General features: G+C 33.5%; 1 protein-coding gene across 3 annotated transcripts in view; it reads right to left on the bottom strand.

Moving 5' to 3' along the window:
* The window catches only part of Pde8 (phosphodiesterase 8), a 60,890-nt gene that overhangs the window by 3,268 nt on the left and 34,340 nt on the right, over positions 1 to 23,282 (bottom strand). Inside the window, exons 1-15 of one of the 3 annotated variants that reach the window (XM_036370095.2) lie at positions 16,238 to 18,374; positions 10,062 to 10,118; positions 9,735 to 9,934; positions 9,432 to 9,491; positions 5,537 to 5,591; positions 4,998 to 5,096; positions 4,726 to 4,836; positions 4,259 to 4,428; positions 3,921 to 4,131; positions 1,356 to 1,523; positions 1,194 to 1,286; positions 883 to 1,131; positions 596 to 815; positions 357 to 517; positions 19 to 286 (exon numbers count right to left, since the gene is read on the bottom strand). In XM_036370095.2, the coding sequence (XP_036225988.2) occupies positions 19 to 286; positions 357 to 517; positions 596 to 815; positions 883 to 1,131; positions 1,194 to 1,286; positions 1,356 to 1,523; positions 3,921 to 4,131; positions 4,259 to 4,428; positions 4,726 to 4,836; positions 4,998 to 5,096; positions 5,537 to 5,591; positions 9,432 to 9,491; positions 9,735 to 9,934; positions 10,062 to 10,118; positions 16,238 to 18,190 (4,075 nt within the window). In that variant the 5' untranslated portion in view covers positions 18,191 to 18,374. Of the gene's footprint in view, positions 1 to 18; positions 287 to 356; positions 518 to 595; positions 816 to 882; positions 1,132 to 1,193; positions 1,287 to 1,355; positions 1,524 to 3,920; positions 4,132 to 4,258; positions 4,429 to 4,725; positions 4,837 to 4,997; positions 5,097 to 5,536; positions 5,592 to 9,431; positions 9,492 to 9,734; positions 9,935 to 10,061; positions 10,119 to 16,237; positions 18,375 to 23,282 lie in introns of those variants that run through there. The other 2 variants (XM_070107892.1, XM_036370099.2) reach the window with 2 other exon arrangements.

Here is a 23,282-nt window from a genome sequence, read left to right as displayed (position 1 = left end):
TCATTAGATGATACTTACTATCCCACGCATGCATCATATCCTGTATAATGTACTCAATGAAACCGATTTGACTCTTAGGTATGCTGCACGTATTCCTATCGAACATTGGCATAACAATGGGTAAAGTCTTTGCCTTTTCCTCGTCAGTTTGCATGAAGTACTCCTCGGCAATGCGTCGTGCCCATTCGATGCAGTACGAAGGCTGACGTGAAGGATTGCTTACATCAGCCACTTTGATCATCATGCGACGAATGAGAATCGAACTCTCCTCTTCCGACTGTACAATCTGAAAGAGAGCAATACGTTTGAGAGTGAGAATGACGAAATGAAAAAGGAAAAAAAAAGCACAAACTAACATCCTTAGGTTCCTCATCCGAGCCGAAGATACTGACAAACTTGGCCAAATGTTCGAAATGCCGCGTCATTTCTGTGGCTAAAATCATATCGATCACCACACTGCGTACCGATTTGTAACTCTCAGTATCTAAATTCTTAAAGATGTTGACTTTATCATCACCTAGTTTGGGGTTGGAAGAGTGTTTTTAGGGTTAAGTAAACGCAGTTTTGAGATTTTTGGGTTTCCGATTGTACTTACTTAAAGTAAGCCTAAAGGTAATTGAAGCGTGATGCGACTCCAAGACGCACAGATCATTGTAGAGCAGCGCCAGTGTATTGCGCGAGTTGCAGAGAAAGGCGGAGGAGCGACCCGGATGATCGACATCGTGTGCGGCGGCCGCAATCAGCGCAATGGCTTCATCAGTGCGGTCCATGCCCATATCCTTGGCTGCGAGCTGAGTTAGGAAACAGCCCGTGGCCTGTTGATGAGGAGCGATATTTGTATTTTTTTAGGAATAAAACTACTTATGTATAACAGTAATATACCTGCATGACGTCAGCAGCATGTGTGCTATTGTGATATGAATTATTCGCATGATAATTCGCCTCGATCACGGCCAACCAGCTCTTGCAGACATTCTCATCGATATTCAACGTGGCGAAGACATTGAAACGTCGGAACATTTCCATGCCCAAATAGAGTAGCGGTCGCTTTTCGGTGATTTCTTCCAGTTTGAAAATATCAAATTCCCAACTTAGAGATTCTTCCAATAATTCCATAATGTGTGGCGTGGCCTAGTAAAGATAAAATATATAGCATAAGAAAAGTCCAAGTGGTTCTAAGTCAGCAGATTTACCTTCATTTTGGCGGGCATGCAAGTGGATTGACGATTACCCACGCGTATAATTGAGTCATTTGAGCTGCGGCGTGACGAATATAGACTTGGTCCCTAAATGAAAAGCACACACAAATAAAATGTGGTATAAAAATTAAAACTGTGTCACTTCGTAGAACTTACCGTAAGTAGCGCGCCAATCAAATCGGTCGCTATGGGATCATCTGTGCGTATTTCTTTCATTTGTGGACTATAAAGTCCCTCACGCTTCAAGAATTCCATCACCTTATCTATTAGCCGTGCCTCGTCCGGCGAACAATTCTCCTGTACTTGGGAGAGTAAATTGATTATCTAAATAGCGAGCGTAGTTGTTTGATTGATTGATTGATTTGGTTGGTGGTTGGTTGGTTGATTGATTGATTGATTGATTGTTTGTTTGGTTGGTTCATTTGGTTGATTTATTGGTTGTGAGAGCATTAAACGAAAAAACGAAACCAAACGAAAACAAAACGAACGAACGAGCGAGCGAGCGAGCAGCGAGAGAGCAAAGTAGTTGTTCGGTTCATATGTATGTATGAGTATAATCATATATATATTTTTTTTCAAACATAAAACCAAGAAAAACACACATAACGGCAAAAAATGTAATAAAAAGAGAGAAAAAGAGAAAAAACAAAGTTGTAGAGTGCATTAGAAATTAATATTTGGCATACACAGTTTTGTTTTAGTTAGTTCAATCAATTTGAGCTATTCACGCATGCACTGAGAAAAATTTAGAAATATTTTATTTAAGTCTGTAGGTGTGTGGCCGCAATTTATGATAAAAAACTTTTAATTTATTGAGTGTTTATTTTTCTCAGTGCATTTAAGTGTGTTATCTAAGACTGTTTTATTTTTCAAAATACAGTTCTTAATAAGAATGTCTAAGGTAGTTCTCAAGAAAACTGCCTCAAAAGAGGACTCTACACTGTAAGAATTTGCCAAATTATTTCTTTTGATTTTGAGAAAAATTTTGATTTTTTTCGGAAAATTCTGAATTTCTTCCGAAAATTTTGAATTATATCGAAACATTTTTAAACCAATTTTGTTGAAGTTTTTCTTGAGAACTAAGAATATTGAGTTTTTTATTTTATTTTGTTGCGTTAAAATTTAAAAACCTGCTAAAATTATATGAGTTTCATGTGTTTTAATATATTAATATAGTAATGAGTCTTAACCGGCATGTGTAGAGTTGCCATGTGTGTAACTTATTTATATTTTTTAATAAAATGCTAGGGCTTGTGGGAGGATTGCCAGGTGTTTTTTTAACCATATGAATTGAAACCGTCTAAAATCAATGATTTTAGAAGCTCATACTATACACCTTTTACATATTAATTACAAAAGAAAATTGTTATAAAAAATTCTCTAGATTTATGTTTCCTAATCCTAAAATATACTCCTTAACGATTGTGCATTTAGAAAGGAAGGTAAAAAAGGTAGGAAAGTTTGGGAAGGACAAAGAGATTCTACTTTATTTACAATTATTTTTCCACGCAATGGAACTCTAAGTAGTAATTGCTGGTCGAAAATTGTTTCACTTCTAAATTGTTTTTTAGAACCAATTTTATTTCTTTGGAATATTTGCTAACAGCTTGTGCAGTGTTTTAGATATCGATTTGAAATTATGTACACGTCTATTCTTCTGCAAGAGGCTACTCAAATGTCAGAACCGAAAGAGATCGGTTTACTATGGCTTTATAGCTGTCATATAAATTGATCGATCGAAATTATGTTCTTGCATAGAAAACTTTTTTGTTAATAAAGATATCTTCACGGAACTTGGTATGTATTATTAGTCATGACAATGCTATAATTGATTAATGTCTAAAGCAATGGTGCGATCTCCGAAGAAATTATTCAGATCAGACAACTATAGCATATAGCTGCCATAAAAACTGAGTGATCGGAACGAGGCGCTTGTATGGACAACTTTTCCATTTGAGAAGATATCTACACGAAATTTGGCATGTGTTATTGCTTAATTTAATGGAAACTGAACGATCGGAATCAAGTTTTTGTATTAACCTTTTGTATTTGGCAACCGAAATTAATATTTTTTGTTTTTTTTTGGGTTTTTTTTGTTTTGAATATTAAGTTGGGCTACAAGAGTTAGCATTCAGTAATCGTGATTTTAATAGTTTTCAATACAAAAGTACTATCATCGGATTTCTTGACGATATTTCAGCGTGTTAGGAATTCTGTTTTTGTGTCAAAATATTTGTCAAAAAAAATTCAGAGAACCAATTTTTCTCAGTGTACAACTGCTAAGCCTGCGTTATTAAGTCTAGCATTGTCTGTTTGTGTGCGTGTATGTGTAGCTGCATGCCATATATGTTCATTTTAAGCTAAATAGTTAGTTAATTTTTAGTAATATTAATCACAGCTTCCTCTGGAGCAACTGCAAGCCCTCAGAAGCCAAATTCAATTAATTTTAAATTCACATAAAACGCCAAAAGTGCAAATTTCATAAAACATTTGCAAGACACAAAAGCATACACACGCACACATACACAGACACTAAACTTGTACGTTGGCAGGCGGGCGGATGGGTTTTCGTATGTGACAGCACAACAAAATCTACTACTGGGTTAGTTTGCTACTCTTAAATACTACAGTTAGCATTTTATTTGTGCTCTGCTTTGTTATTGCATTTTTACTAGTCTTTGCTACATGGTTTTTATTGTTTTTGTTAGTAATAAATCCTACTTTTGTAATGGGCGCCTCCAATGGCAGTGATGTCAACTTGGCCAGACTGGTTCGCCGCAGGCCATCCGAGGCCACCGAGCGCACATCGACGCTGCCGCGGCGTATGGAGTGCTGTGAACCGCGCGGTGCCTCTCTGGCTTGTGGTAGTGTGGCGACGAAGTCACCATGTGATCCAGGTACATCGAGATTGAAGACATAATGTGTGGGGGTGCTGTGGAGTACGGAAATTACAAATTTAGTATTCAATTTTAATGAAAATGAAATCGTTTGATATTTTTTTGACACTTTATTAAACACTATTAAATAAAGGTAATATTTTCTTTGTAATTGTTGCTTACCGGCCTATACATGCGACTGGTATGACGCGTACATGCATGGCAACATCTTCCTGGCCCTTGCGTCGCACCGTCAAGATCTCGTCGAATTCTTTATTCTTGCGGCCGTGTATCATAATCGTCGAGACGTCCGAAATGAAAATATCCGCCAACGGTTTGCTAATTATTTCATCCTAATTAAAGTGAATAGAAATATTTTTATGTAACTAAATCATATTCAGAAGTTTAATAAATTAAATTCACTGCTACATTAGTGTAGTTTTATAAATTAGGGGGCAAACTTAATGTGAACTTAAAACTTTTAAATAGATATCTCAAACAATTTTTGAGTTACAGCCTAAGTGGATAAGTGACTCAGCTAAGCATAAATTACAAACAACTTTTCTAAATCTCTAACCTAACCTTAAAGTAACATGTGAGAAAAAAATTTCAGCATCTAGTATCTTTCTGCAACCATAACAAATACTTACCAAACGCATGTTGAGCAAACGTTCAGCTGCCCGATTGGCATATTGAATGCGCAGGTGGTTGTCTGTGATAAGGATGACTTCCTTTAGCCGATGCAACGCTGTGTAAAGGGCCTGAGGCATTGAAAAATAATTTTAATATTAATTCAATTGGACTTCTGTAAATTTATGCACATGCATAGAGGATAGGATATAGTGGAATGTTAAATTTTTTACACTACACTTTAATAAATTTAATTGTGTTGTTCATGCTTCCTTTTCTTCTTCTTACTCACTTGCTGCGTTGACATAACATTGTGTGGTCGCACAATTGAATGCAGGATTTGCTTTAGCTCAATGTTGCATATCGAAAGATTTGTGGTCTCGGGAACGCACTATATGTGCACAACAACAACAACAAGCACAATCGTATCCGCATCCGCAACAGCATCAACATCCGTGACCGCAGCAGCAACAGGTCGTAGGTGTGAGCATATTGTGTTGTGGGTGTGCCACGTCGATGAATTGAGTTTTGTGGTTGCAGTTGCAGCGAGATGAAGCGATGCGAACGCCCAGCAGGTTGTGGATGTTTTCAAACAGCACAAAGCAACGTGCGTACCAGACAAATATGTGAATGGGGAAAGAAAGAAAATAGTTAATTAACATTTTGAAATGTTGCCAGCGCATACATACACATACTCAAACACAGTTACATAGACCGCAACACATGTCAAACGTGGTCAACAACAACAATGGACCAAAACGTATGCGATTGCTTGCGCTAAGTTGTAGTGTTACAACTACAACAAAAGTAGAATTTTGACTTGCGACTTACCCTATTAACGCCAGCGTCTAATAGTGCGATTAGTACATCATCCTTTTCAAAGAAACTGCAATGAGAGTGAGAGTGGGCAGAGAATGTGTAAGAGAGAGATGGCTACAATTTATGCAGTTATAAATTTATAGCATTTGTTCAACGGAATTAATGGTGTCGGTGAGAGATTTCGATACATCAAAGCAAATATAATAATTATTATTAAAATTAATAGAATTTAAAAATTTTTGTGTGTCTTTTTTAATTAAAAAACAAATAAATTAAAAGTTTTAATTTCAATCAATAATTTTTTTTTGTCTTTTAATTAAAAATTAGATCTAAATTTTTTATGCTTTAATTCGAAATTTAATTATTTATTAAATTAATTTTTAATACTTTTTTACTTGTTTGTAATTTTTAATTTTATTGTTTTGTTATAAAGAAAATATATTATACATTAAAATTATAAATTTTAATTTATTTAATTTTTAAATTTATTTTTAAATTTAGAATAATTTTTAAATATACGAATCAATTTTTGTTTTTTTGTAAATTAAGAGCTTTTTTCCTTTTCTTTTTGAATACGAAAAACTAGTTTGAATTGATTTGTGAATTTGTTTAACTTTAATGTAAATCTTTTCATATAGAAAAAAGCATAATTTATAATTTAATTAATTTAATTTTTTTAATTAATTTAATTTATTTTGAATTAAATATTAATTTTTTTTAATATAAAAAAATATCCCTATTTTAATTTAAAATTTTTCGTTTAAATAGTTAAATAAAATTTTTTTTTTGTTATTTTGTTTTTTTGTTGAAGCACTTTGTTGCAAATTTCAACTTCAGAGTTTTTTGTTATATGGCAACTTTTCTGCATTTCTTAAAGTTTGTAAACTTAAATTTTATATACAACTCACAAACCGCCGTAAAAGTCAGCTGAAAACTTTACGTAAATCATTTGCTTTAATGATCACTCTGCTTCGTTTTGTACTAAAATTCTTGCATGTACCTATATGTGCATACAAATGCAGCAAGCAACATTTTAAGTAAGAAAGTATGTATTTTGTGGCAACTTAGCCGTTACAAATTTTACGATTTTCCATATCAACGATTCAAATTGATGGCACAAGGTTTTACAGATTATAGTGTGTACACTTCCTTAGCGCACTTGTACACTCATGTAAATACAAATACAAATATTTATAGTGGTTATAAATTGGTTATAGCGTTTTAAAAATAATATTAATTTTTTCGTACATTGCACTCTCTCTCTCACAATAACCACTCATTAGGGTGGCTCTTAATGTTTTAAGAAGGTTCTTAGTTCATTTTTTTTAAACTTCGATTTTCTGTTTAAGTTTCGAGATGGTTATTCATGTATTTCGGAATTAAAAAAGGATCACACTCACAGACACCCGAAATATTTATAATCAATATCATACTATATATACATCTACTTCTATAACTATTTTCTGCTAAGGTTTATTAAAGTGACCTCTTAAATATCATTTACTTTGGGGAAAAAGCATCAGTTTATTTACTTCCATCATCATCTTAATTACAAATCACCCCTTAAAAGAAGAATTAACCAAAGTGACTGTCCCCCTATCATCAAAACCGGATACGCTTTCAATTGCAGCGTAATTGGTTGGTGTGCAAGGATAGCCAACGAAATGACAAACTACTGTTGTGTGTGTTCTCGTGTGTACTACGTTTCCGTTACAAGTTGTGTTAGAAATTAATTTGAATGCTTGGATGGACTCGCTTATTGTACCGAAAAAGCTTAAGAGTTTCACAGAGCACACAAAAGGTCAAAGCGGATAGGAGGATACAAAGTGATTGTAATTGCTGGCTAACAAGGAGCAGAAGTTTAAAATTCTCATATCAGGATATAGTTTTTGCTGCAAGATATTTAATTAATGGTGTCAGCTTGCAGAAGAGCATAATGCTATTGGAAAGTGGTATAGAAGTAAGCTTACAATAAATATAGAGTGCGAAGAGAGAATTAAAAATTTAAGATGTACAAAGGAGTACATATTTCGAAAGATTTTGGTTTGTTTAATGGTATATTTAAATCTGTCTTGTATACAATTCGATAAAAGATCAAGTAGAGAGTATATAAATATAAATATTTCTCTTTTATTTTATTTCTGAACTGAAATCTATTTGAGCGTATTCAGGTTTGGTTAGGTTAAAATATTATCAAACGGATCTCACTTGAACAGCTGAGAACATCAGGTGTGGTATTTCAAAAATATATCTTTTTTTCGAATAATATTTCAAATAAACGGCTATAAAGCTTTGGAACATACTACGGAATTTTAAATTAATTAATTAACTTGCTTTCTACGCTTTTCAATGTCATCACTTACGAACGAGCATATTGTTGCCTACATCTTGGTGCAATGAAAAACTATTTAAAAAATGCTGTTTTGGTTTCGATTATCTTAAATATTAAATTGCGTTGAAAAGCATCCATTTTTTTACTTTTTTTATTTTTTTTCAAAATATACTCTTTTCAGTACCTCGCAATCCCTTCCATCAACAGCGTGTGCGATTAACTTGCGGTGAGCATCAATAAGTTGCCAGTCACAATTAGAGCACGCTCAGTGAGTGCGCGCCACTTATTAGCTGCCTCGCTTAATGAGTTATGCATTATAACGATGCGCAGTAAAATATTAATCTCTAACTCGCTTGTTTATATCACTTAAAATCTCCACTCATCCTTGCCAGTTGATGCGACTGCCAGTGTTTATCTTACATTGCAGTAACAAGGCAGCCCTGCAAAGAGCAACTGAGCGCGAGGAAGTAAGCATAAACAAGAAGCCCTGCTGACGATAGGAAATCGCTTATTGCATTACTTTATTAATTAAGCCGGCGTTAATACCTCCGAGCGCTATGTGGCTATCTAGCTCACTTCAGGTATTTTTTAGGTTTTTTTCTTTTCACTTTATTTATTTGTATTTGGCGCCTGTAGCTTCCGCATTTTGCTAACGACAACTAGTGTGATATCCTGCTCATTTCAATGCAACTTGATTAAAAGTTTTAATGAAAACGTCTTAAAGTGATATGTCTTCGACTTGTTGAGCATGTGTGTGAGTCTGTATTTGTTCTACCGTGTGTAGTTGGTTAAGGGCGCACATATATGGTATGTATGTAGGTATCGCACGTTGTCAGGTAGTAATCTACCCAACTCACATAGAATAAATCAAAACTTTTAATTTGTTAAGCCAAGTTGTGGAAATAATCTTATTTTTCTTTCACTTTCTTTGGCTTTGAACTCATACAGGTGTTAGGTATATATTAGAAATAAATAAAAGTTAAAAAAGTACCTGTTGAATAAAGCACTGTTACAGTGATGATTGCAGTAAGTTGCGGAAAGAACTTTATATATTTATGGATATTAAGAGAAAAATTTTATCAGTGACTAATGCGCGTATATACAGAGGGACAGACAAACGTACAGACGGACGGACATGGCTAAATTGACTCTGCTCGATACGCTGATCGTTTATATATACACTTTATATGGTCTCGGATGTTTAATTTGGGTGTTGCAAACATCGTCTCATATTTAATATATCTTCTCTTCAAGGTATAAATATTGTTTTACTCTCCATACGATAATCTGGTTCCTTATGTAACATGTATGTCTTTCTCTAGACGGTCCCAAAATTTATTTCTCATATTTGTAATCATAGACAAAAATGATAGTTTACTATACAAGGATCACCCTAATAATTGAATATAAATTGTATGTTATACAATATTTCCACAAACATGATTTTTTTTTCGAGTTCGTGTGATTTTACAAACTAATATTACATATTGTAGAACCCTGTAACGAAGCCACTTATTTTGCAAATACTCGAAAAATTTCCAACTTAAATAGTTGGCAACGCGGCAAGCTACTCACCTCTTTTTAACCACAGCAATTATTGTCGTAAAATGATGGCCATTTGTATGACGTATTGATCTAAAGAAATAAAAGAACAGACAAGCGAGCATTAATCAAATGCAATAAAAAACGAAAGAGATATCAGCATTGGCTGAGACACACAAGTCAAGGTTGCCTAAGTCAAAAGGAGCATTTGCTGTGAGAAAGCAAGCAGCGCGGTGGGAGCTTCAACTATTGACAGTTAACAACTTTTTTAATACTTTTTAATACATATAAGTAAGCAACCCTGCAACTATTAGCTGGCCATCATTTATCACCCACCTGGCTATATATTCAGCATCCAAGTGCTTTGTCGAGCGTGCATCAATTATAATCAAATGATAAAACTCCTCATTGGTATTGGTCAGGGTGTCGAGCGCGCCCTCTTTGGTGCGCGCCACCGTCACATCAAGTTGCTGTCGATGGCATGCTTCCGTTACCACTTCGCAGATATTGTCCGACTTGTGGAAAACCAATAAAGCCTGAAGAAATATTAAGATGGAGAATATATTGTAGTATGCTTTTCGCTTATTGTTTGTGGTGAAATTTTCTTATAGTTTGTACGAATAGCGATAAAAATTATGAAATTGCGTATATTTTCCAACTAACCTTGAGTTGGGGATTCGGTGGTAATACGGTTGGAAATTTCACGTCCATGAGAGATCGCTGCAAAGATAGAGTCGAAAAAAGGAAAAAAATATTATTTTTTAGTAAAAACATTTGATAAAAAATATTTTCAATTATTTCGCTTGGCAAATTATGCTTTTTTATTAAGTAAAGGGATTTTGCAGCACACACACATTGTTTGCATGACTTTAGAGCGCGCTTTGTCAGCAAAATGCCACCCAAATTGAATTTGGTATCATGGCAAATCCATTTGGTACTCAATGTTCGTAGCTTAAGTTACGCATTAAAATGCTTTTAGCATTGTGAGCAAAGTGAGACATTACAACTACCAATACAAACAAATTATATGTGAGTGTGTATTGTTTGTAACAAAACGATATACTTTTCGCTAGTCAGCGCATAAATTATTGTTTTTGTTGTCATGCTGACATTTTATGCGAAGATAAATTATAAGTTCAGCAAGCAGTTTAGCTGCTGGGGTATGGTCACTGAGTGGTGACTAAGTGATTTAAAATTGCTTCAAAGCATAAAGCGCATTAAAGTATTGTTTCTTAGTACTTGGGGGTGTTTTTCGAACTGTAAACATTTTTGTAGTTGATTAGTATGTAACATAAAAAATTGTTTAAAGGGTATATTCTAGTCTAGAAGTTAAAAAAATAATTTTTTTTTTTTAATATTTCGATACATTAGATATTAAACTATATCTTCTTAAATCCAAATTATTTAAAAAGTAATAACTGTTTAAATGTCGTGGCAGCTAGACTAGCTTAATCGAAAGACGGAATTTTAAAAGCGAAATTACTACTTTCTTTGTTACGATCACAATATCCCAAGTTCAATCAGTCGATTTTCGTGAAACTTGGCATGAATATTTTCTATAAGAGATATATAGAAAATATGCATGTCATCGTATTAATTACCGTATAAAATTACAAAAACTGAAAGTTCCCATTTATAAGATTTAAAAAAAAAATCGAGGAAATAAAAAAAGGTGAATAATTCAAATTGTTTTACAGTTTGTTGGCTTGATGCGGTTATGACATTTATAATAACCAAGAATACGACATTGTTTTATTTTTCAAATGACCGCAAGCGTAGGAATCACGTCGACGAGGACGCAGCCAATTTTACTTCTTCTGCTTAAGGGACGTATAACTTTAAACATTTTTTTTGTTTTGAGAAAATATTTTAATGCTCGAAATTCGAACTTGTAGACTAGAATGACCCCTTATATTCAAAAAAGAAGCATAAGAAATATTATTGCCGGAAAAAAATTTTTCAGAAATTGGTCTCGATATATCAAAATTTGGACTCCCTTCCAGTGACACCCATTACCTGTGTTTCAATTAAATTCATAATTTTTTTTATATCTGCTTGAAGCCTGCTCATTTGCTGTAGCTTTAGCGAAAACTCTCATTCAGTCCGTTAAACTTGCGTTACAAGCAACCCCTCTTAATTAAATGCCTTCTGCTTCATGATGTGAAAGTTATAAAAAGTCAATTATAGCATATTTTCGCTTATTTTAAGGGATGACAGAGGGTTGAGCTTTCTTAATCTTACAGTTTTCACATATTTAGATTTGCATAAGCTTAAATTTAATGATTTTAAAGTTAGCATTTTTTGTTGGCATCTGAAAGGTCATTTTGGGGTGTGTCAAATTATCAAAAATTAGCAAACAAAAGAAACAAAATTATTATTAATAGCTTTTTGCGAAGTTGGTGGAAGTATAGCACATTAGCTCAGGAAATTATCGACATCTGCCATTTGGAAGTTGTTTTAATACTGAATACTTTTCATTTTTCTTGTTACCATTTAATGTTTATTTAGGCTGCAGGTGCGTATGAGTAACTTAAACTATAGTATGGGTGACGTCGCACATGGCGTATGAGCATCATAAGTGTATTGTTGTAAAGTAGTTCAGGAGAGTTATATTTAATTTTTTGCGAACAGTCTACGAGATATAACTGTTTGAGAAAGTACTGTAGAAGTAATTCAATTAGAGTTACGGGATCATCCAAATTGTGCTTAGAATAAAAATAAAAAAGTAATAAGAAAGTGCAACAACAAAATATAGAATAAGAGATTCAAAATCGCTAAGTTCATTCATGCTTATTAAAGTTTTCCTTGACCAATTCAAAGTTTTTGTGAAAAGTGGATTTAGTTGACAGCAGCGCACAATTTCATCAAAATAGTTTTTACGGTATATAATATTGTAAATATTGGGAATTTCATTTAAAGAATTTAGTAATTTCTACATTTTTATTACTACAATATTATTTCAATCTTTACACATCCAGAACAAAATCTGGCACTAAATTCACTTTAAGATTCTATTAATTTCATTTTATTTGCTTGTGTGATAATAAAACAGCTTAAAATTCTATTAAACTCTCACACCGTTTTCATATTATTGCACATGAAAAACCAAGAGAGACGCTCTTTAGAAAATCCCAACAAAAGCAGCCAATTGGAAGTCAACCGAAAAAGTGAAATTTTAAGGCTTCAATTTCGGTGGCTTTAGTGCGCATTTCCAATTTCGTGTTAATACTTTTACAACTTCATCCGGGAGCATGAAAGCATAAACTGATGTACATACAGATGAAATAAACATACATAAGAGTGTACAAGTATTAGCTTATGTTAAGGGTATTAAGGCAGGTTAAATTAAATTGGAGGTTAATGTAAGCTAATATGCATATTGATACTCAGAATTTAAAGTTGAGAAGTTAAACTAAGAGCTCTCTTTGACTTTATGTCTAAAAATTAAAATTAGGCAATCATTTCTTTTTAAAAATAAATATTACAAAACTTTGTATATTTCTAAAAAAAAAAAGTATATATTTAACATTTAGAAGAAGCATGCTATTTCAGAAAGGTCCAAAATATTTAGGTTGGCTTTTACCTAATGCTCGCTTTAATGTCTAAGCAATGTATTTGTTCGAATAATGAAAATCATTAAATACTATTACGTCCTATATTTTTCATCAAACTAATTTCTGATTATGAAATCGAAACGTGCCAACTTAATGTAAGGTATATTTAAGCCAAAACCCCAAATCCCATTACAACAAATCATTATGCGCCCAAATGTATGTAAGATCACTTGTAGGCTTAGCTTATATATATATTATACAAGCTTATGCGCCTATAATAACCTAGTAAACATTTGTGACGAACATCCGACGACCGAACCGTACCTAAGACTTGAAAATTTTAAAGTTATGTTTATTCAAAAACCAAAAAAATTTATAAAATTCGTATCACTAACCAAGCCTAATGTTTGCTGGGATATATTTGTGGTAGTCATATGGAAGCCACCATATTTTAAACAATAAAATTTCACCTTTTGAATGTTTCGCTTTCCAAAGGCTTCGCATTATGCTCACCCCTAATCACAACACTGCTCCGGTGCGTTGTTTCCTTTTGTGACTCCATTTATTTTTGACTTAAACGCGTTGAATTTCAAGGAAATGATATTATTAAAGGATTTCATTATGTCATTTTATTTACGCTTTTCGTAACAATTCGAGGCTTTTGTGTTGTCAAACAAAGCGACAACAACAAAAAGGTGTATCAGAACATTTTCATTTGAATGCCTTCAAAAGCGTGTAAAATGACAAGTTAAGAAGACCTCAAACAAAGTCGCTTTTAAGAAGAAGAAGTGCATGAAGTTTGACATAATTCTTCTACTTACAGTTAAAGTTATGGACTTGGTTTCTTAATTCATTATAAAAGCAAGAAAAAACGCTAACTTCAGTACCACCGAAACTACAATATCCTTCAACGATGCATTTTCTAAGGCCGCTATATGCCATAATGATTCGATTTGAACAATTTGTTTGGATATTGTAGCATTGTCTGGCACTATAATTCCTTCCAAGTGTCGTGAAGATATCTTGTCAATTAAAAAAGTTTTCCATACAAGAGCTTGATTTTGATCGGTCAGTTTGTATGGCAGCTGTACAATATCGGCGGTTCCGATAAATGAGCAACTGCTTGGAGATAAAAGAAGATGTGCAAAATTTGAGATCGATATCTCAAACGGACAAAGCTAAATACGAGTATAAACTTTTTTACAATCGCCGACGTTTCATTGTGGATGTTACAAACTTCGTGGCAAACTTAATACATCCTGTTCAGGGCATAATCAAGGTTGAAATAGAATTTGACACCCAGCAAAGTTACAATAACTCTAAAATATCTTTAAAGTGCATAACAAATACATTCTCTATACTAAAATTCTTATAATTTCACAAACTCCATCAGAAATTACTGAAAGTAATGAGAGGTGCAAACAATGTCATTTGATATAAGTGCTAAATTAACAGTTATACGCACATATATATGATATGAGCAGTAAGTTGACGCCATACTTTTGTTGCGAGGGCGCGATTTCCTAGCGTCAAATCAGCGCCTATAAATAGAACCCAGCGCATTTGAATATACAATTAGCTTTGCGTACATTTTTTGCTAACAATTCGAAATTATTTCACTTAAAAATGTGCGGATTATAAGTAGTTCAACAAAAGCATAAAAGTGCCTTAAATTTTAACATTTGCAAATATAAGTATTCGAAATTCCGGTAATTACTTGCGTGTTTACCCATGGCTTGTATGCTCCAGTGGCGAGTGCGGCAACGCACGATTTATGTTTACGCAATTACTAATATTTGTTTACATTTATTGAGCGCTTATTTCACAATATTTTACTTTCTACATAGAAATTATTGAATGTACACGCTTGAGGGCCCGTTATGGCATACGGTGAATTTTGATTTGTATTTCTAAGCGAATGTTTTTGGAGAACATGTTTTCACGAAATTTTTTAAGAGCTAATTTAATAATTTCACTTGAAAACTGATGTGAATCCATTATGTGAATTTTTTTGTTGCACAATTAGAAAGAACTGTATAAATTAGCATGATATTGCAGGGTAATTTTTTTGCTAAAGAAAAGTATGTACGTACATGTGTACGAAGAATATTGAAATTATCTTCCAATTGAAGTTTATGCCAAAAATAACGAAAAGATTGGATTTCGATCGCGAATACCTCTTGAACGAGTCGACTTAGCAAAAAGTCATATCCAAAATCAATTCGCTTTTTGAAGAACATTAAATTCCTACAAATATAAGTATTCATTTGCACTAGACAATAATTTGTTGAAGTGCATTAAACATTCAAACATTCAAAAAAATCAAGAAACACAATGCGTCACCTGATATTATTATTATGAACTCAAACTTTACCATAAATTTGTTTTCTTATTTCGGACGAAATTTTCACGGTGTCTAATAAAAAATTATATATATAAGTCTAATTAAAGTTTTTTCTTGTTCATCCTAATATATATATTTATCTTCTTCAAAGGTTTACTATAGTCAATGCAATTACGTTACGATTTGTTTTCAGTTAATATGGTTTTGACAAGAGGCTGAATATAAATTTTTGTTGAACAATGATCATCCTGAAGTTATCATAGCCAAGACACACACCACAAATTGACGAATAAGCTCAGCTAAGTACCAGAATATTATTATTATTATTATTAGGTTAGGTTCAATGGCTGATTCTCAAGTTGGGCATCGAACTTCGACTACTACCTAGAGTCCTTTGTGTAGCCTGAAAGAGGAGCTCCTGTAATCAAGTATTATACAAGTAAGTGTCTTGAGGCCAATAAAAATTTGCTTTTTGTTTATAAGTAGGTATATCATCCATCAGTTTCTAGGTATTTGAGCCGTGATCTCAAAAATGTATGAAAGAAGACAGTGCTAAGATATTTCTGATTCGTCTTTTTCTAAACAGCTTTTACAACTGGAAGTAAGTAATGATCACTAATAACTCCTACAATTGAGGAAATGCTAACCTTACAACTTGTTTATTAAGTTTTCTGCTGATTTAGCATAGTAATATTATATATAAATATTTTCGCTTCTACTATGTAACAGTTTTTTTAGTTACAGTTACTTCCTTAATTATATGAGACAACAAAAATGTATATTTGTCAAGGTAGAAACCTCAAAGAACAGAGGTCTTATAAAAGTATCAAGGTCTTATAAAAGTATCAAGGAGGAGGAAAAGAGATTTCCCAAAATGACCTTGTCAATTATAAAATTATGAAAAAAACGTATTTTTTAATTATTATTTCCACCATTCCTACCTCTCCACTACCTTCGTCGCGATTATCGCTCTGCTGCGATCGTACCAACAACATCAATTTTGGGCACTCCGGCTGGCGGCGCTCGTAGAGACATGTGGAAATGGTCACCTTCTCGCCGCCGGGATAGTCGACAAATTTACGACGTAATACCACCTCAACATTTTCATCATCCGAGTCGCAAGTGGACTCGCCTCTATCGCCACCATCAGCCACTGTTTGTAATTGCTGTGTTGTGCCGGCAGATGGCGCCTGCAACACGATGCGGTTTTCCATAGCCAAACGTAACGTATTCAAGGAATTGCGCGAGCCGGAGGAACGACGCAACGAATTGTGCTGTTGTTGTTGTTGGGCAGAGTGGGCATGATGATTTTGATGATGTGGATGATGCACTTGCTTATCTTTATCTTGTTGTTGTGGTTGTTCGAAGCGACGCATCAGCTCAATCTTCTCCTCAACACTCATATTGTTGATGCGCAAAGTATTCGCATCCAAATTACGTATCATCTCAGCGATATCGGACGCGAGCGGACGCGCCGTCGTCAGAGATTTGCGACCAGAAGTGAAAGTGAGATTGTGCGGTAGAGGTGTCATAATGTCGGCACTCTCCGCCGCCATATTGGCTTCATATTCCATCTCCTCTGGCGTTTTGGGTGTTTCGGTGCGATATTTCGTTAAGTCAATGCGCGCTTCGGCTGTGTGTACGCGTGAGTGTCGTTCGCTTGTTTTACGATTAAGAGCTTGCTCGAAATTGAAGGCTTCCGTTTCAGGGAATGGTGTGCCAATTAAATTTGGCTTTTCATCCTCAACAAAGGATTTATACTCGGAGATGTAGCTGCGTTCATCGTGTGCCTTAACTGTTTTGATACCAGCTATGCCTGCGGCAACCTTGGTATCCACTCTTGACTCGGCCATAATATCCATACTTCCGTTAGCGCGATAACGATGTGTGTCAGCATCTGCGGTATAAGCTTTGTCGCCCTTAGCGTTGGCATAGGTGTGAGCGCTGCTTTTATTATCCACGCTTTTATCATCCGGTTTGTCCGACAGCTGCGCTTTTACAGCCGTTGTGTTGCTTGAAGTTTTGCTGATTTTCGGTAATGCTTTCAACTCATCCTCATCGAACCCCAACTGCTGCTGCTCCATTTCCGCCAGCGGCGCCTTCTCTTCCCGCCCGTTATATCTTCCCTTCACCTTCATATCTCCATCTTCCTGCTGCTTTTTTGCGTTTTTTTCTTCCATCTCAGTTTCGTTGTCACCGTTCTTTTTCTTCTTTTTGCTACTGCCCAAAAACAGCCTAAAAATGCCACTGTTCCGTCCACTGCTCCGCGTACTGCTGCGGGCATTGTTTTTATTATCGCCCATACCACTGTACTCGTGACTGCTCCTGTAGACCGCAATATCACCCATATCGCTGGTGCTCAAGAGCGCCGCGTTTCCGACGCACGTGTTCTTGTCTGGCTGGTTTTGCTGCCCCAGACTCGGCGACGTTGCGCTGCGCATGAAATACTTGGACTTATCTTTCTTTTTCTTCTTCTCCACCACCTTCTCACGTTCCCCTGCCGGCACAGCACTTCCAGCGTACATTTCATTGACGTTACCATCGATGCGCATTGCTTTCCCAATCGCATTCGTAGATTTTGTCGTGGTGTTGGCGCTGTGAGCGGCCTTATCAGCGCTCTTATCATTGCACTCCTTAAGCTTATCACTCGCTAGATTGGTGGTGCGCTTGGCTTTGACGGCCGCCGTTCGTACGTTGGTTTTGTCGATGTTGTCGGTGCTCGCCTCTCGCACTTTGCCGTACCTGGCGCTTTCATCGTCCACATACGCGTCGCTGTGACGCACATACTCCTCTACTTCTGGCGCATCGTCGTAGTATTCACCTTCTGGTGGTGCATACACGGGCTTATGGCGAAATACATTCGAGATTTTCATAAAACACTTTCGCATTTTCATATGAAAATCCTACAGCGTGTTGGATTTAAGTAATTTTATTCTTGTAGTTGCTTAACTATTACACTAAGAATTATTTTTATGTGAAGTTTTTAGAAAAGCACACGCTGAAGTTTCGATTTTGAATTTATTAAAGTTAGTCACATATTAGTATTTATTGGTTAATTCTCTTTCTATACAAAACTCGCTGCTTTTGAAGAAAATCATGTATATGAAAATTTCCATTTTTGATTATAGTTTCATTTTTATTTTCTTTTTATAATTTTTCACGATTTCACTTTCTTTGCATTTTAGTAATTTTGCCGTTTACTTTTTCCCTTCTCCAAAAACTGACTTTTCGAATTTACCTTTGCTCATTATTTCCACGGTTCTCACACATGTTCCGTTCGCAACGCTTTTGAAAAGATAACTAACTGTAAGCTTAAGGTGATATGAAAAAAAAATATTCCACGAGTTCTCAAATACGCAATCGCTTGCCAAACAACAATTTATTAATTTAAATAACATGTAAACACAACCAAGAACAAGCCTTCAATCACTGAAATGTCCACAAACCATTAACAATGTATGCGTAGTTAAAAATACCCCCGTAGGTAAATTTCGAAAAATTAAGAGGTATACAAAAAAAAATTTATTTCAGCTAAAAATATTATGGTTTATAGTAGTAGTTGGGCGTTAAGAGAGGACATTATTATTCAAAGAAAAATATTAAAAACAGGCTTTATTACTTTTTTTTTTATAGAAAAAATATTTAAACTAAAAAGCTTAAGGCAAAGAGTTGTTCTCTAGATCTTGAATCTTGAATATAATGATTGCTTAAGAGTTTGTATTTCCAATGGACATATTGCTACATATACATTAAAAATTTGGATTTTGAGAATAATACTTTATCGAATAAACGAAAATATATGACTTGCTTCGAGCCTACAGTGATGTTCGAGAGAACATTAAAAACTTGTCTCCAGCGAGTTTTTTATACACATTTTATTGATGATAATAACATGAAAAGAAGGGAGAAGTTTTGTTCGAAATTCTTCGCTCGGCTCGAACACATTTGGATCGAAAGTTTGAGTTGAGAATATTGTATAACAGTTGAGAAGTTTGTCCGAAAAACAAAAAACGAAAAAATAACTCTTCAAAAAATTGGGTGTTGCCTAATTTCTAGCTTTTCCGACATCCAAATACCTGCTCTGTGAAACGCGTCTTCGGCCAATTGTGCCCATAAAAATAAATATAATATATTAAGGGGCATATCAGCTTAAAAATCATATGCAAAATTAGGTTGATCATTAGTATGCTTTAATTTTTCTTCAAAGGAGCATGTCAAATGGAAGACGATAGGACAAATTTATTATGAAAAATAAATGTTATATCCTTTATTAATGTCATGTCAGTTATGACTCTGAAAAGGGGTAACGCGAGTTAAATGAACATTTCTGAAGGTACATATTTTCCCATAGTGCCTAGATAGAACATAGAGTCTCATATATGTGGATGGGGTTATACATAGGAGCTTTAGATAAAGCCTTGATTCGAATTTAATACAACTTCTCAGCTTGGCTCGTTTAAAGATCATCCTCAGCTGTTTTAAATAGCAAAGGGTCATTGAACAGAAGCTCAAAGCATTTCTGAAATTATAAGGTTTGACAAAATTTTGATCCAAGAAAAATAATATAAATACCATATAAAAAGTATTTGACAGTAAAATGTCAAAAGTAAGATTGATCAAAAGAAGGATTTCAATAATTAATTTCCTCTTGGGTGTGCCTACGCAATCAGCCTCAATCGGTTTAAAAATATTGGAATAGACGTATTTATAGGCTTTATCGCTAGAACAGTTATAAAAACTGTATGCATATATAACGGTGCAAATGTACATACACATGTATGAGCGCTTCTGACTGTAAATTGTTTTTGCTTTTACCTATTAACCTTTGATTGTAGTGATTTGTAATTGCTTGTTTGCACATGTCTGTGATGGATTGATGTTTTAGCATTTATTTGTGATTTCTTGTCAGTTACGCATATTTCTAATTTTAGCGCTGAAATTCATAACAAAACATTTATGAGCTATTATCAATCAATCTAATTAAAAGTTACACACATAATGAGCGCACTTCTGGCTGTTGCACATTTCAAAAACACAAGCAAACGCCAGTATTGCAATGTGAGTACTGCAATGTGTGTATGAATTTATACAAATGTGTGTGCATTTATCGCTGTTAAAAAGCGTTTGAAATACTTGAGGAAAATAAACTATTAAGAACAATTAAAGTATATTGGCCATTTGGTGGAAGAGCTTGCGTCATGCATTTTCTTAGCAGCCACACACACACAATCAGACACATACGAGTATGAACATATGATATGCAGATAATTCAAGGAAATGTTCACTTTTTCTGAGACGAATTGTGGCCTGGGATGTGATAAGCATGCTAAAGAGCACACCGGTGAGTAATGTGAAGCAATGCTGAAGTGAACGTGAAATTTTTAATTAATTTAACAGTTGAAAAATAATTAACAAAATTTGTTTTACGCAGACAAGACCTGTCGTGTTAAATATAAATGAGTTATAATTGAAACTAACAGCGGATCTGATCAAATTTAAAACGGACTGTCAAAAAAAAAAAAACAAGACGTAAACAAACAAACATTAATTAAACTTCACACGAATATAAAAATGATTGTACCAATCTACAAAAACAAGAATGTAACGGTTCGATTTGCGTGAGTAGTTTATATGGACCAGTGCGGGTCATATGAGTTTTATGGTAATATAGTCCCTGCCTCACTTGAAGTTCAATAACACCAACAAAATTAAGTTGTATTACTTGAAAAAGGCCTTGAGATTTATTATTTATTATTGGCTAATAATATATGACAAAGCTAGGCCAATTTCTAGATTATAAAATAAATATTGACTAAGGTGAAACTGTGGCTGTCAAAAGCTGCACACAATTGTGTATGAGTAGCCAGACTTTTAATACAATATATAGACGAAAATTTCCACACATATATACTCGTAAGTATTAACTTTTGACTTCTAACGAGTCTACTAAAAAGGCACTCTCTTCAAACACTACAAATATACCGTTACTGTATTTGTTTTGCTTATACAAGTATGTGTTATATATTTTTGATTCGAATGTGCTTTTTTAATACTTGTAGTTATTTTGGGAAATTTACTAAAAATTATAATATTTTATCTCATTATTCCCACGAGCAAAAGTTTTACAAATATTAGTATATGTATTTATACATATATGCAAATACCAATCTAGATAATCCGCCGCATAACTAAAGCGCTTGGCACCATTCAACATTTATCTCACGGAAAGGGTGTTTATTGGGTGCAAATTATTTGTTGTTTAAACGCCGTTTCACGTCACAACATTTTTATGGTTTACAAATAAGCGCAGCGTCAACAAAAACAAAAAAAGTAGAAAAAAAAACAAAAACATAGTCAATGAAAATGAATTAATTTCCAAAATCTGTTTTTCAGTAACACTTATGCATAGTGGGAGGCTTTACAGTTGTGTTGATTAATTGCCAGATTTAAATTTTTTTGTGTGTGTGGCAACATGTGGAAGATTTCATAGAAACTGAGAGCGTTTTAGAAAAGTAAGTGAAAAATTAAAAAAGAACAAATATAAGAAAAAATATAAAAATGGGAAAGCAGAAATAAAGACTGAAAAAAAATTTAAAAAAGCAAGCAAAAAATTTAATGAAATAGAACAATAAAAAATTCTAAAAAAAAAAATTTAATCAAAGACTCAGATATATTATAACAAAAAGTAATGAAAATAAAATAAGAGAAAGGTTAGCTAAATCGTTAATAAAATAAGACCATATTTTTCAAGCGAAAATAGTACAATTAAATAAAAAAACAAAAATTGAGATCAAATATTTTATTTATTTAGAATATAAAATATATTTTTTAAAAATATCAAAATAAATTGTAAACAAGTAATAAAGATAAAATTTGTAAAAGATAAAAAAAAAATTTTATAAAGCTAATCAAGCTAAAAAATATTTAGCAATTAAAACCAAAAAAGGGGTTTCATTAGTAAAACAATTAATAAAAAAATTAAAGGTAAAAGTAAAACTAGTTTTCAAATTAAATTATAACGCAACTAACAAATTATAATAAAATTTAGAGATGTTTAAATTTTGAAATTTCTTTTCTTGCTTGAACAGACAATTTTAGTAAACAAACCTTCAGGGAATACTTTAATATAACAACGTGATTTTAATAAGTTAGAGAAATTGTTGCAATAAAAAATAAGGAAATAATAAAAATTAATAAAAAATAGAAAAATAAATTGTTTAAATATGAACAATTCACATAAAAAAAATTAATAAAAGAATAATGGGCTAAAACGCTGACAATTAATAGAAAAAATAATGTTATCTCAAAACGGTAATCAAATGACACTCAAATGACGTTTTTGTATTTAAATAAGAAAAAACGTTTGCTTCGGTTTTACCTTCTACAAATAAAGAAGTTTCCATAAAAGAATTTGATTTTGATCGTTAAGTTTTTTATGGCAGCTATACGCTATAGCGGTGCGGTATTGACAGTTTCGACATATGATCTCTATATAATGAATCTTTGGGAGAAGAAAACGTGTGTTTTAGAGCATTTTCTCTCAAATTTAGGGACTAGTACACAAAAGGACGGATGGACAGACTGGCAGACGGCCATGGCTAAATCGACTCAGCTCATCATACTGATCATTTATATATATATATATTTTATAGGGCCTCTAAAGGTTCCTTATGCCTGTTACAAACTTAATGCACCTTGTTCAGGGTATAAATATGTCGTTTACATATAAACTATTCACATAAAAAATTATAAGGAAATAATGGGCTAAAGCAGTGACAACTTATTGTAAAAATATTGTTATCCCAAAAAGAAAATTAAATTACTTTATTGGAGTTAGAATAAAGAAAAAAAAATTTAATAAAAAATATAGCAAAAAGTTTCAAAAAATAAATAAATTACTGACTAAAGCATTTTAAATTAACTAATAATATATACATTTTTCGAAAAAAATGTAAATAAATGAAATACAGTGAAACGTTGAAAATT

Source organism: Bactrocera oleae, chromosome 4 (genome assembly GCF_042242935.1).
Source record: "Bactrocera oleae isolate idBacOlea1 chromosome 4, idBacOlea1, whole genome shotgun sequence".
Lineage (NCBI taxonomy): Eukaryota > Metazoa > Arthropoda > Insecta > Diptera > Tephritidae > Bactrocera > Bactrocera oleae.
This window is presented reverse-complemented; position numbering and strand designations above follow the sequence as displayed.